The sequence below is a fragment of the Phyllostomus discolor genome, chromosome 1 (genome assembly GCF_004126475.2).
Source record: "Phyllostomus discolor isolate MPI-MPIP mPhyDis1 chromosome 1, mPhyDis1.pri.v3, whole genome shotgun sequence".
Classification (NCBI taxonomy): domain Eukaryota; kingdom Metazoa; phylum Chordata; class Mammalia; order Chiroptera; family Phyllostomidae; genus Phyllostomus; species Phyllostomus discolor.
The window spans coordinates 44,703,775-44,718,679 of NC_040903.2; the positions used below are offsets into that span (position 1 = coordinate 44,703,775).

The following is a 14,905-nucleotide window of genomic DNA, read 5'->3' on the forward strand; positions in this document are numbered from 1 at the left end:
GGGAGATGTTAGACCTAAATTCATTGCTATTGCTCCAATTTTAAGAAACACCTATCCTCACACTCTGTAATGTGAAAACAAATAAGCCTGGTTTCTTTACTGGTGAATGACCTTTTATCTTCTATGAGTTGTCTTAACGTGTTTGCTAAGTTTTCTTTTTTTAAAGATTTTATTTATTTATATTAGAGAGAGGAGGAGGGGGGGAGAATAAGGAAGAGAGAAACATCAATTGGTTGCCTTTCACCTGCCCCCAGTTGGAGACCTGGCCAACAACCCAGGCAGGTACCCTGACTGGGATTCAAATGAATGGTTTTTCGGTTTGCATGCTGGTGTTCAATCCCCTGAGCCACACCAGCCAGGGAAAAGTTTTCCTTTTTAAATTACTATTGTCTGTCCTGGTCAGTTTGGCTCAGGTGGTTGGGCATTGTCCTGCAAACTGAAAAGTTGCAGGCTCGGTTCCCAGTCCTGGGTTTTGGGTTTGGTCCATGGTTGGGAAGTATGCAAGAGGCAGCCAATCAATGTTTCTCTCCCTCTCTTTCCCTCTCCCTTCACCTCTCTCTAGAATCAATAAAATAAAAAAAATTTAAGTAAAATAATTTTTGTCTTTTTATTATTGCTAAGCAGATTTATATGTATTCTGGATACTGATCCTTTGTTAGTTTTATGCATTGAAAATAATCTTTCATTCTGCTGCTTGTGTTTTCATTTTCTATATGGTGTTCTTCTGTCCAGAAATTTCAAATTTAATGTGGTTAAATATATAAGTATTTTCTCTTTGGCATATGCCTTTTGAGATTTGCCTAAGAATTCCTTATTATCCTGAAGTGAGTCATAAAGCAATTCTGCTATAGTCTTTCTGAATTTTAAAGTTTCGTTTCTCTCATTGGTCATTAAGGCACATAAAATTGATGTTTGCATTTGATGTGAAGTAAGATCTCTCTCTGAGTTCTCTGTCCCGCTCTGATGACCATGCTGTCTATCCCTGCCTACTTATGCGCCACACCACTTCAAGGACTAGAGCCTAATAGTTGGCCTTGATCTTCTTCAAAATGGCCTTGTCTTTGTCACATCTCCTATGTTTCTAAGTAAATTTTAAAGTTCATCTGCCACAGGTCCATGTTGGTATTTTTATTAATATTGCATTAATTTTAGAGATTTATATAGAAATAATTAAGTTGTATAACATTGAATTTCTTTTATTTTTAAAGATTTTATTTATTTATTTTTAGAGAGGGAAGGGAGGGAGATAGAGAGAGAGAGAGAAACATCAATGTGCAGCTGCTGGGGGTTATGGCCTGCAACCCAGGCATGTACCCTGACTGGGAATCGAACCTGGGACACTTTGGTTCCCAGCCCGACCTCAATCCACTGAGCTATGTCAGCCAGGGCTATAACATTGAATTTCTGAACCCTGAGTATGGTATATCTCTCAATTTATCATGCTTCAGTAAATTTGGTTAATATTTTGCAGATGTTTCAAACAACTTTATGATTTTCTTTCAATATCATGAATAATTATGATTGCTATTTACAGTGGTTACTTTTCCAACTACATTTTATATGTGTGTTACTTGTATATAAGATGTTACCAAGTTTTCTGTATTCTTGTATTCAAACTACTGAAGAGATTCTCTTACTAGTTCTGACATTTGGCCCCTTCAGTGTCTTGGATTATATATGTAGATAATTGTATAAATTAATTTTAGATTCTGCTGAAAGCTAAAGTGGTTATACTACAGTGGCTTAGAAAATGAAAAGATGTAATTTCAACAAAGAGCTTGGAGGGAGGCAGCTAGGACTGGTGTGTAGTGGCTCAGTGGTTCCATTGGGGTTGAGACTTTTTCTAACTTTTTGTTTGCTTACTTCTTTCATCCTCTTTAATATGAGTACCATCAGACATAAAGTCAGCATTTAAGTCAGGAAGAAGGTGGAAGGACAAAAGGAAAACAATCTAGCTGGGGCTTCTTGGACCCCCACCTCTCTTCCCTAACCTGAAGGAGTTATACTTACACATAGTCTTCATAAGACCTGTTGTAGCCTCCATAAAGTCACTTTCTGTGTTGTGATGCACTTCTTGCCTTGTTGCAGGCACCTCACTTCCCCAACAACACCTAAAAACAGCTGTCTCCAAGTCCAGATTACCCATGGTCCATATGGATTAAATATCTCCCCCAGGTTAGGGCAACTCTGACACTCAGCCTCACCTTATGAAAAAAGGAGACCTAAGAGGAAGGTCTAAGAGGCTCAGTGTAAATTCAGCAAGTAAAGATATCAGATCTCTGTTTTTCTCTCTCTCACTGATGCCTGGTTTAAAATTTTCTTTTCCCTAACAGAATTTACCCCTCAATCCAACTATACATGTGTGGACTGTGTCTCAAGCTCTGTTGCACAAGGTGATGCCCATGATGGGACACGTGTTACACAACTCTCTCCAGCTCTCAGAGCTCTGGTCATCTCTCCCCACCCCAATTTTGTCTGGTTGCACTGGCTACACCCCTGTAGAGATTCAGTAGACATAACAATGGGCATCTTGGCTTCCCTGACCTTAAACGAAATGAGTCTAACAGTTTTAAGTATAATATTTACTCAATGTTCTCAGTATAAATCACAAATGAAGTTTTCTTCATTTCCTAGTTTCTTATAAATTATGTTTTCTTTTGCATATTTAGGTATTAAATTTTGTGAAAGACCTTTTCTACATTGATTGAGAAAAATAGTATGAGTTTCTTATTAGGCTATTAAAGTGGTGAATTACCATGATAGATTGTTTTCTTCTGACAAGGAATCATTCTCTGTTTCTAGGGATAATGCTATTGATCATGATAATTATTTTAATATGCTGCTACAATACACAGACAGTACTTTATTTAGGATGTTTCTCCCGTACATATGCTATGGAATGGTCCTATAATTTTATTTTCTGAATTACTCTAATCCGATTTTAAAATCAAGAGTATACTAGCTTCATTAAATGAACCAAACGCTGTTTATTTCCTTTCTGTTTTCTGGAACAATTTGTAAAGGAGAGGAATAAATTTTTGTTTTTGTAAATTATATTTTTCTGAATTACATTTCTAAAATATACTTACATTTTGAAGGAAGTTACAGTTTGAATTTCAGTACCTCCAAGTGTTAACATTGATTTCATATCCGACAACATTGCTAAGCTCTCTTATTAACTTCAACAGTATTTCTGTAGAAGTTTCTTAGGTTTTCTTTGTTATATCATCTGTAAATTAAGACTTATTTTTTAAAAGATTTTATTTATTTGTATCTAGAGAGAGGGGAAAGGAGGGAGAAAGAGAGGGGGAGAAACATGGACTGGCTGTCCCTTGAGTGCCCCAACCAGGGACCTGGCTTGCACCCCAGGCACGTGGCCTGACTGGGAACCACACTGGCAACCTCTCAGTTTGTGATTTGACACCTGTCCAACTGAGCCACACCAGTCAGGGTATATTTTTCTTTTTTACATTATGATTTTTAGACATTTTAATGCCTTTTTCTAATCTTACTAAATACTCTAGGACCCCCAGTGCAATAATCAGGGGGCGGGAAGGACTCTGAATCATCTCTTTAATATTATGAGAAAAATAACGAACCAATTTTGAATAAAGTATTCTTTTCACAAAATATGATTATCTAAAGAAGCAAATATAGGCAAAGGCAAAATTCTTTATGTTGTTAAGATAATCGATTTGTTAAAAAACTGTACAAAAATCAATGCCAATCTATGTATACTCATGTAATAATTTTGAAAACACATTAAAAAAGAAATCATGATAAAAATGGAATGGGACCTTTAAATTATTGGAGAATAACAAATTTCTGGAAGGTAAAAAACATGAAAACTTATTTTATAAGTGAAATAACTGAACTAAGGAACCACAGATGTGAATAGATACAGCACTGCTGCGCTGGAATTTAGACGCGGTCTTCCTGAAAGAACCATTGAGAGACGGCTCAGAGGGGGCAGGGAGGGGTGAGGAAGAGTGCTGCAACTGCGGGCAGTAGTGGAAGATGGTACAGTGAGCCCCCGCTTTGTCCTCCACAACCTGCAGGAAGCCCGATACTGATCCGTAGATAAAGCAGATGTGTACTAGAGGACTAGAGAGGACTGGAGGTTGAAAGTTGTATTTTTGATAAAACTCTTCTGGAAGCCCAACTGCTATGAGATCTTCTCCCCTTCTTTCTGTAACAGAACTCATTCTTCTCTGTGTTCTTGTGTACGCACCTAAATCCTGTAAAAATAATGGTAGGGCCTACATTGTATGAAGGCTGTGGAAAACAAGTCTGGTTAAATTGGAAGAGAAAAGCTTTGGCTGTCTAAGGTGGAGGAGAAGGACCTCAGCTCCATCCTTCTACTCTTATATGAGAGGCCTGTGGATGAGCAGGTCCCGGGCTGTACGTGGGAGAATGCGTGCTTCCCCTGATGCTGTAGTAGGGCAGCAACTGTCGCCCCAGAGACAAGCTCTTGGCAGAATAAGTTTCTCTGACACAGGAGACCAAGGTTTATGAAATTATACATTTATGATTCTTAGAGAAATTTTAAAATGGTAAATCCTGCTTTTTAGTGATGTTATTTTCTTCTAAATAACTTTAATAAGTAAATCTTATTTATTATGAAATAAAACATATTAAAAAATGAAGCCAAATGATAGAACGTGATGTGGCGGGAGACATAATATTGATGGAGCCTGGAACAGAAAAGGACCATAGGTAAAAATGAAGGAAAACTAAATAATATGTGGACTTTAGTTAATAATAATGTATTGATATTGGTTCATGGCTGCAACATATTTACCGTGCACATGCATGTATTGGTGTGGGATACAGTGGGACTTTTTGTACTAGCCTCAATTTTTTTTGAAATCTAAAACTATTGTAAAAAATGCAGTTTATGAAAAACATTGAAGTCTGTCTTCTCATGCAGTTCACTCTTCTGCTCCTACTCACACTCTGTTTTAGATGGGTTATTTACATTTTCCAATAGACCATTGCTGATGACATTTATATTTATAACTCGGCATGCCTGATGTAATCCTGCTCACGTGGATGGTCTGGCCACATGCTGACTTGGTGTTCTATGGTCAGAGAATCAACCTCTAATAAGACCAATATCATGCCAGGATTTCTTTCCCAAAAGGCATTTAATTCACTCCGCAGATGGAGTAGTCTTATGATAGAACACTTCAGAACCTTAGGGCCTGAGTTGTGATTCTCCCTTTGGGGCTCGCCATGAACTTAACACTGTATGTCTTATCATCAAAGCCACATATGACACCATAGATTCTGCCCTATTGTGTGGCCGTGGTGTAAGAGCTGTTCGTTGTGCACTTTGAATCTGCCATGGGTTTTTTTTTTCTGCCCCAAGTTCTACTCAAGCAGCAGCCACTAGTGCCACATGTATATGAGGTATGCAATGTATCGCCTCTACTCACATCCTTTTGCTTTTCCTAACTAATCAGCTTGATGTTATTGATGTTATGGTTCAAGGTGATGTTCTGCAGTTTACCAGGTGGCCAAATCTCTTCGTAATATGTTGTGCCGAAGAACAAAGGTTTAACTGGTTGCTGGACAAAACTGTAAATGAATATTGTTACCCACATCACATAAATAGTAACTTTTTTTGATCCTCTTAATTCAGATAGAAGAGACTGTGTTTTCTGAATCAATGGTTGCACACCACATCATTGGAACCCTACTGTTCTGGCACTGATACCATGTCTAGACTACTACTTCTTTGGCCTTGCAATACTGTGTATTTATTTTCCATCTTGTTTTCTTCAGGGACCATTTTCTGTAGGTACCAGACTGTCAATTTAAGTGGAGAGGGGAATATGTCATTGGAATTTGCATACTTGTCAGTTGGAGTAAATTACCTGCATTTTGGTTCATGGTTTGTGAGATAACAGTCATCATACTGAAAAATTGAAAGTGGAAGCCCCTGAAAATTCCCCTTCCCCAGCCAATATAGAAATTAAAAAATAAATAAATAACAAACCTGCATCCCTGGAGAGATGACAAAAATTAAATATCTAAGAGATATACAGGGTGGTCTGTCATATCTCACCCTATTTTAAGGGTTAAATCTTGCAGCCCCTATTATCCAATGTTAAAAACCAGTTGTTTTATTTGTATTCAGGGAGTCAAGTGCCAGACATCCCCTTGTGGCCTGGAGTGGAATTGCCTTTGCAGTCAGTTCTGGTCCTAGGGAGGTGTTTTCAGCGTGGAATTTGGTTCAACCACCTAAAACGGAAGGCCTGGAGTTAGTTGCCTGTTACAGTTACAGATGACTGAGATTCATCTAACACCGGGCAAAATTATGATCCTGCAGTTTTACAAGTTTATGAGCTGATTCTTAAACACTCAAGTTGGAAAAGCCTGCACCTCCCTCAAACAGTTTACCTGAACCCTCACTGCACTTCGAAATGTCTTGGGGAGCCATAATGTTCGTTTACATATGGGAATATAGTGCATACATGGGAATTTATACTTTGGAATATAGTAATCATTTAAAGATATTTCTTGAATGAAATAATGTATGAATGATCATACCTATGAGACTAAGGGAATTTCAGTTACTTTTAAATTAACTCAGCAAACATATTCATATTCCATGAGACAATTACATTTTTAGGGGATATTACATTAAATATTTGCTGGATATTGCTATCATATTATTCTGTAATAATACTAAGTGAAGAAAAATATATATAACTTGGAAATTCTAAATATCTATCACCTTACTTCTGCTGTTTAGCTTAGTACCTGAATCGACCCAAGCTGTACTTGAATTTCCAAATTCACTTGTTTTCCATCATAGTGTTGCTATGCTCAAGGATGCTTTAGATTATTCTCCAAATTCTTTCTAGAAGTCTATTTTCTCTATTTTTTTCTAAATAAAGATAAATGAGATTCTTTGTTAACCAGCCCCTGTCATGAAGTCCTAGCCACAGAACCCTCTGTTTTCACCTTTATCTGTATTCTCAGGGCAGCTGTCCTCTGAATCAGGTGACTTAGCGCTGTTGTGTCACAGTTTCTTATTTACATAATTTATGAGGCTTTCATTCATCCGAGCCTGTGAGCTCTTCCGAAGAGCGACTCATGGCTTCTTCCCCACTCTCTGCACCCTCCAGCCCTCGACAAGGGCTCGGTGGAGTAGGTGCTCAATAAACACACAAATAACTTTTTAAAAACTGTATTCAAGAGTCTACAAGGCATTTTCTAGATGTCTCTCTTTTCAGCAGTAATTATTTCCCCCTGGAATATCTGAGAAATTAGAAGAGCTATTTCTCCATCTGTAATATATGCCCACTTTATTACTGTGGAAGATAAAAATAATATTTTTGTTTTGTGTGGATATCAGGGTGGATATTATGTGGTAATATTCTTTCAAAATAATAACTTCACTAAAATATTATTGAGTTTAATTAAAGTAAAAATTTCCTGGTTGTCTCAGAAGCACACTTGAGATAATCACTATCCTAAGCTTGAAAAGCACCCACTTTATTTTAAGGTGACAGCATTAATGCATCTGGTTGCTCTCTAGTGATTCCCTTAGGCTGAGAACATGTTGAACATTTTAAAACATTTTAGCTTTCTAACTTATAAACAAATAAAAATGTCCAATCCCCTAAGGAAATTCTTTATTTGTGAAGTTTCACGAACCTCTTTCTGTTTTGTCCTCAGGGCCAAGAGTGCTTAAGTGGCTGGTATTATATAATGTATAAAGTGGAGAAATTACTAAAGAGATTCAAATTGATTATTTACCCAGTCATCACACACACACACACACACACACACACGCACACACACACACAGGTTTCAACACTCAGCTCATTGTTGAAAGTAAACATATGGACCTCGCTCGCTCTCTGGGAGCTTACAGTTTATAAGAAATGAGAGACATGTCATAAATAATATCCAAACTAGGAATTTAAGTCTCCTGTCACTGTACAAAAAGCCTAGTCATATGGAGGCAGGAAAGTTATTTCTGGCTTTATTTATCATGGAAGATGTATTGGAGGAGGTGGTTGGCTCTTGGGAATTGGATAAAATATCCATAACTGTAGAGAAAAAGAAAACTTCAGAGACTGAACTGAGCATTAAAGGAGATACTTTAATGGTATTTAACTGGCAACAAATTGTAGTTGCTAACAGAACTGTTATGTTAAATAAGGAGAGAGCAACAACTGGAATACAAATGACTTGGATTGGAATCCACAATTAGAATTAAAATTCCTAATTGAATGGTTATAGCTGTTGACAGAAGGTAGAGTTATAGCACCAGATTCAACCTGGAGTATCTGAGAATATGTACCTTCAACAGAAATTCATGAACATGGGAAGACCTATAACTAAGAAAGATGAGTGCAAATATACCAAATTTCTGCAGGGAGAACTTCTCAGAGGGAGGAGTAAGGGGAAAGCAAATCCAGGGCTCTGAGGTGAAGATGAGGAAATCGAAAAGGGTTTAGATTAGAAAATTTAGTCTTACTGGTAAGATTATAACAATTTAAGAACTCTGGCAAACTAAATAATGTCCTGGAATTCCAGGACAGGTTTTTTCCTTTTATATGAAGGCAGATCATTTTGTGGTAGATGAAGATCTAATATTTGTTACTGTGGATGACAGGGGACATACTCCTAGGTAGATGTTTACCAGAAGCAATTTCTACTTTAGGAATTTTCTCTTATAAGAATTGTCAAAAATGCAATGAACTGAATGGGAAAACTAGCAATTGTCTCATCCCCATAAGCTTTCAAACAGAGGTTATAAAATCATATAATGTTAGAGCATTATCAAGCTATTGAACTATTTTTATCAATAATTTGTCATTAATAATAAATATATCAGGAAATTTAAATTAGATATGCCTGTTCTATTTTAGCATATATAAGATAAAAATTTGTTTATTTTGAATATCAAAGTAATTCTCTAAGAGGTCATTCCTGAAATAAACATAAATACAATTTTACATATGTACATAAAGTTCAATATTAAGAAAACAGCTATCTGCAAATTAGATTTAAATAAGAAAGTGAAGATTACTATTCTTTTAATAGCCCAAGCCTTAAGTTTTATTAATTCTTTAGATTGATTAGAAAAGAATGAGACTTTATTTATTCTACTATTACATAGATTTCAAAAGGCTTTTAAACAATCGATTAAAATGTATATATTCATTTGGGTAGTAATCTTGTTTTCAAAATGGCAAAACCACATGTACAAAAGGAAAAGGCAAGGAAAAATTTAGCTCGTGGGCCAATTGCTGTGTGATGTCACTACGACAACAGAGTATTTGTTTATCACGGTCACAATTTGGAATTACTTAGCTTGAAGAATGCAGATGTTCACTACTGTATGACAAGTGAGTAAGGATGTGTAATGCATCCCTGAGCCACTACATTGTTTATTCATCTTCCACTATTTCTTTCTTTTTTTTTTTACATTTTATTTAATTTTTAGAGAGGGGGAAAGGAGGGAAAAAGAGAGGGAGAGAAATATTGATGTGTGAGGAATACATCAAGATACATCAATCAATCGACTCTTGCACACCTCCAGCTGGGGACCTGACCTGTAACCTAGGCATGTGCCCTTGACTGGGAGTCAAATAGGTGACCTTTTGGTTGGCAGGCTGGTGCTCAGTCTACTGAGCCACACCAGCCAAGGCTATCTTCCACTATTTCTGATTAAAGCACATGTTATGGTTTAATGATTCTGCCTAAAATATTCACATAAACACTCTTCCCATCAACTCTACCCTCTGTTACCTGGTGCCATGACAACCATGTTGCATTTACAGTTGGTGATTTTAAGTATGTGCTAATGAGGGGAACATGAGAATAAATGAGAAAGTCTCTGTTCAGCCTTAGCAGATATCTGGAGTCCATGCCCAGTGAACTTATACTGAGTGTAGGGAAATATCACATCAAGAGGCTGTTTGCATTGGAAATTTAACAGATCTAGAGGAAAAAAACATCTCTCTTATACTCTACTGTAAAAAGAAAAATAGCATCTGCTTTATTGATGTTTAGACATCTCTGTGGTTACCAGATCTTAATTGCGATGGCTTTTCTCCCCATTTCTTTTCCACTTCCTTTTGATTTCTAAACTTCTGGCAGCCTGTTGTGATACTGAGAGTGGCTCCCCTGGCCACAAAGTCTTTGCTGGCTCTTGTGAACATCTCGTGTCTTCTGACATCCTGGCACAATGGAATCCTGATGCTGCACAGTAGCCTACTTAGACCTGTGAAACTTTCTCCCCTGAGATTTCCTCCCCACTCCCATTATTTCTCCCAGTTGGAGATTTTTACAACCTTCCCCAGACTTCTGAACTACAGCTACATTGAGGAGTCTGAAGCCTTAGGTACCTGCTAAGGACTAATAACTCTACTATATTCTTCTCACAAATCTGTTTTTTTGGGGAGTGCTTTATATTCCAGCTCTTGAGCTGCATTTCTCTATGGTATTCATTTTCTGCACTGGTTTACTCAAGTGTCTTTGTTTCCTTCTGCAGCTGTTCCCTCATTACTTGTTGGAAGGTCCAGTTGATATGCTTCTTAAGTTGAATTGTTTTTTTTTTTCTAACATCTGTAAGGAAACTGGTATTTTCTGGAATTTAATGTGTTTTCCTTGTTTTTTTTTTCTTGTAAAATCTCCCATAGTTAATGATGCTACAAATCAATATATCCCCTAATGCATATATATATTTTTTCTAGGATAGAGGGCTATTTGTGCCTTTTTTAAAAAAAAATCAGTTTAGGGCTATCAGTGATGCTATAAATATTCTTACTTTTTTTTCATGCATTACATTTTTGTTGGTTATACACCTAGAGTGGAATTGCTGGGTTAGAGAGTATACAGATATTTTATCTTTTGTAGACATTGCTCAAAGGCTTTACCACTTTGTTTCACAAGCTCATACTTCCTCCTATGCATATATGAGAGTTACAGTACTAAATGGACAGTTTTGAGCAGAGGCATGTTGAAATCAGCTTTCAGAGCTCCACTCTGGCTACTCAGCAGGTGATGTATTTTGTGGGTGCAAAGGTGGAAGCAGGGAGAGCGGCTGGGGAACAAATGTCATCATCCAGGCTTCGACCAGAATGGCAGCAGTGGAGGTGAGGAGAAGTGGATTCTGGAACATTCTAAAGGCACAGTCAGTAGGGCTTGCTGGAAGATTGGATATGGGTATAAATAGAATATCTAAGGCTGATTCTAACAATTTTATGTCATCAGCTACCTAACAGTGATGAAAACCAGGGATGAGATTGTAGGCATGGGTGTGATCAGATGTTCTGTCTAGAACCTATTAAATTTGGGGTGCCTATTTGATATTAAGGAGTGATGTAAGTAGTCCATTTTATATGAATCTAAAATTCATGGAAGAGAACTAGAGGTACAAATTCCATTTACAGTGACTATGTTACTTTAAAAATGTATCTAATAGTACTTTGAGAATGTTATACTGATATTGTCTTCCCCTCACAAATATGCCCAATGTTTTGTAACCACTTGTTATAACTGCCTCAGTTTTTGAAGGATGGTTCCCCCAAGAACCATCACTATAACCCCTATTTGTGACTTTAAGAGGGTACTTTCCACTGTGTTTTTGAATCTTAATGCCTTTGGGAGAGCTGTTCCAGTCTGCTGCTTTCAGAAATTTTCTTCCTTTTCCTCTGTCAGACTTATTTAATTCTCAAGTTTATTACTGATCTAGAACTAAGAGGAAATATTTTCCTTTTCTGAAAGGAGAAGAATATTAAGACTGTGTTTGTCCTGCATTTTCTCTTTCCTGTTATATTTGCCTAGTAGGTGTCTTCTGCCATTTTGCACCTCATTGCCATAGGCCTAATCTGTTCCCTAAAATTTCAACCTTTTGCCTAAAGATTTCACTTCCTCTTCATTTTGATGTTAAGTTTCCTATTCTCTTGTTCTAGTAGTAAAACAGAAGCATGTTTTTAAAAACCATCAAAGAGAAAACATTTCAAGCAAAGGCTTTATAAATGGCTTTCTTAATCTTTTTACTTACAAGGAAATGACAAGTTATTTTCAGAAGAAGGGACTTCATTCTTTCTTGTTCGTTTTTGATAAAACCAACCAACCCACTGGGCAGGGCCAGTGTTGTATCACAGAATCCCAGAGCCACAGTCAGAAATTTCATAATTAGCAAATCAAGAGCCAATGTGAGGTCACATGGTGGACAATGGCCCTTAAATCCCTGGAATCTGTACGACTAGATGTTCTATTGTCCCCATCTTAGGACCAGAATACACTCTCCGAAAATTCACAAAGAGGTGGAACGTGGGCAGGCTCTCTGCGTCTCCTGCCAAGGCCTGGCTGTCACAGCCCATGTACGAAGGCTCACCTTTGCTGACGTTTCAGTGGACCTACAAATTTCCAAAGACCAGCATGTTCAGTTACCACCCTAGAGAAACAGTCGTTGGTGGGCCATCTGAGGCTGCCTCGTCAGGACACAACAGAAAAAAGCCAGGGCCACACCATGAGAAACAGTAAGCCTCTGCAAACAGCTAACATAAAAATATCCCACCTATTAAATTGCCATCAGAACATCAGGGCCTTACCAGGAGTCTCAATCTGTTATTTTTCTCGAATGTCATTTCTTGTCTGTCTATTAATTTTACTGGTCAAAACAGCAGGTGTTGGGCCTTGAGGAGGCTGAATAAGCAAACCTTTTCTACAGGAATTCTGAACAAACTGAGAAAATAGGATGTGGAGAAAGATAGATCAGAAATGAAATTTACCCTTTATTACTGAATGGCTAGCTTGACATATGGTGCTTAGGTGTGCACCATATATATAACATATAAAACGCCTCCTCTTCTTGCTTCCCAAAACTGGACATACAGGCCTAACACACAGCTAGAAATTTGCAGTCTTCCTAGAGAGACAGGGATGGAGTCACAAGAACTCAGGGAGGCTTTTGGTGAGAACCTGACTCCCAACAGGACAAGAAGGGAACCATCTGAGAAGTTATATGTCCAAAGTCACCAATGAAACAGACTATCCACCTTTGGGGAAATGGGTACCATAGTGTAGCTCAAAAGCTCAAGGATGTAGAGGTATCCCCTGCTGTTTGAAAGTTCACTTTATGCCACTTCACTTTTATGACAAGACCTACATTAGCATCTGTTTTTAATCCAACTGCTAGAAATCCAAAGAAGAGTTCTGATTTTACAAAAAAAAAAAAAAAAAAGAGGTGAGAAGCAAAATTAGCATTCAGTGTGTAGCATGCAGTGAACCCTTATGGAGTCAGCATGTACTTGCAAGTGAAAGTACATTGTGCATGCATTGTTCCTACCCTATGCAGGCTGCGTATTTACCATACCATTCTTGTTTTTGCCATCTGTTGGTGTTATTTTAGGTTATTATGTGTTATTTAATAGGATTTGGTAGATTATTTGGGGGGGGGGTCTGGAAATGCTCAAAAATTTTTCCCGTATGAATTAACAGTGCATGGCAACCAGAGGAGTAAGAAATAAATCTTCCCTCCCCTGTAGTGTCATCTTCAGATAGCATGGCCTGCACAGGATTCAGCTTTTACAGTGCTCACCCTGAAATGAAGCATGACAACATGCTAGAGGCAGAGACACCCATTAGGAGGTTATTTCTGTGCTCTAGAAAAAATGTGACAGTCATTTCCCAATATCCTGGGAATGTAGATCAACGGAACTGGCATGCATGCCATATCTAGGAGGAAGGATCGGCAAGGTCATAGTGGAAGTTGGCGGTAAGAGGGAGAAAGAAGTAGGGGGCGTCTGCGTATTGCTTGCTGGTACAACAGGAGATAGGAACATCCTTCACTCAGGAACTAGAGGAGGAATTGCCATTTCTGGATGAAAATCATAGCTCAAATTTGGACATACCACTCTTGGGATTCTGTGGGACACCCAAAGGGAGATGATTATGGGGCTGCTAGCTCTAACCATAATATGATATATTCGGAAAGAATGTAATACTTCCAAAAAATATGTCCTTGAGATTTATTATAATTAAGATAGAAATGGAAGCTTTTGGAATTATGATTTCTGTCAGGAGGGCAAAAAATAACCCTTTGGGGAAAAGATGAATGAAAGAGGCAGGCTGGGGAAAAGGAGCCCAAGAAGGGGCTTGAGAGGGGGCATGAAAGTCGAGGGTAGGAGGGTGCCAAAGGAAGAGGGTCTGTTTCAAGGAGAGGAATGCTTTTGATACATCAAATGGAATAGGGCTGGCAATATTCCCTGGTTGTGGTAATGGGCTGGGTGGGGTGCAGGAGGGTCCACAGGACAGTGCAGGAACCAGACCCATGTTATGCAGAGGAGGTGGGGAGAGACAGAGGGACACAAGGTTGTGAGTGACTAGTGAAGAGAATCAGGACTTCTCTTTAAGAAATGGATGGTACAAAAGGGAAAGAAAGATTGGGGCTAGAAAAAGTTTTTTCCCCTTATTTTTCACAAAATCGTTGATAAAATGAAATGATAATACTAATTGAGTACAATGTTTAAAATATAAATGCACTGGGACTTCCGGCAAGATAGAGGAATAGGTGGTTGCACCGTACCTCCTCGTACAACCAAGATTAGAAAACCAATAATTTACAACAATAATTTACTATCAGAATAACACCCAGATCCGGCAGAGGATTTATCTGAATGGAAGTCGGGCAGCCAAGAAGTTGAAGTAGACGCGTTCGTCCGGACTGGTAGGAGAAGACCAGCCAGCGGGCATGGGGCTGGCTCGGGTCGGCGGCGCACAGAGGTCGGGGGAAGGTTTGGCGCGAAATCCCCGCAAAAGCCATCGGGCGCGTAAGAAGGCAGCGGTGATCCCTGAGTACGCAAGCTGCAACTGGCAGACCCAGAGGGGCAGCGATTGTGGACCAGGGCAGAACTCATGGCCCGGAAGC

At 38.4% G+C, this 14,905-nt stretch overlaps 1 protein-coding gene across 1 annotated transcript in view; it reads left to right on the plus strand.

The window, feature by feature from the left end:
• The first annotated feature begins 1,604 nt into the window (after window positions 1-1,604).
• Window positions 1,605-14,905, plus strand: part of NPFFR2 (neuropeptide FF receptor 2) — a 104,355-nt gene continuing 91,054 nt past the window's right edge. The window contains 1 exon segment of the mRNA XM_028507935.2: window positions 1,605-2,233. Coding sequence (XP_028363736.2) covers window positions 2,208-2,233 — 26 coding nt within the window. The 5' untranslated portion in view covers window positions 1,605-2,207.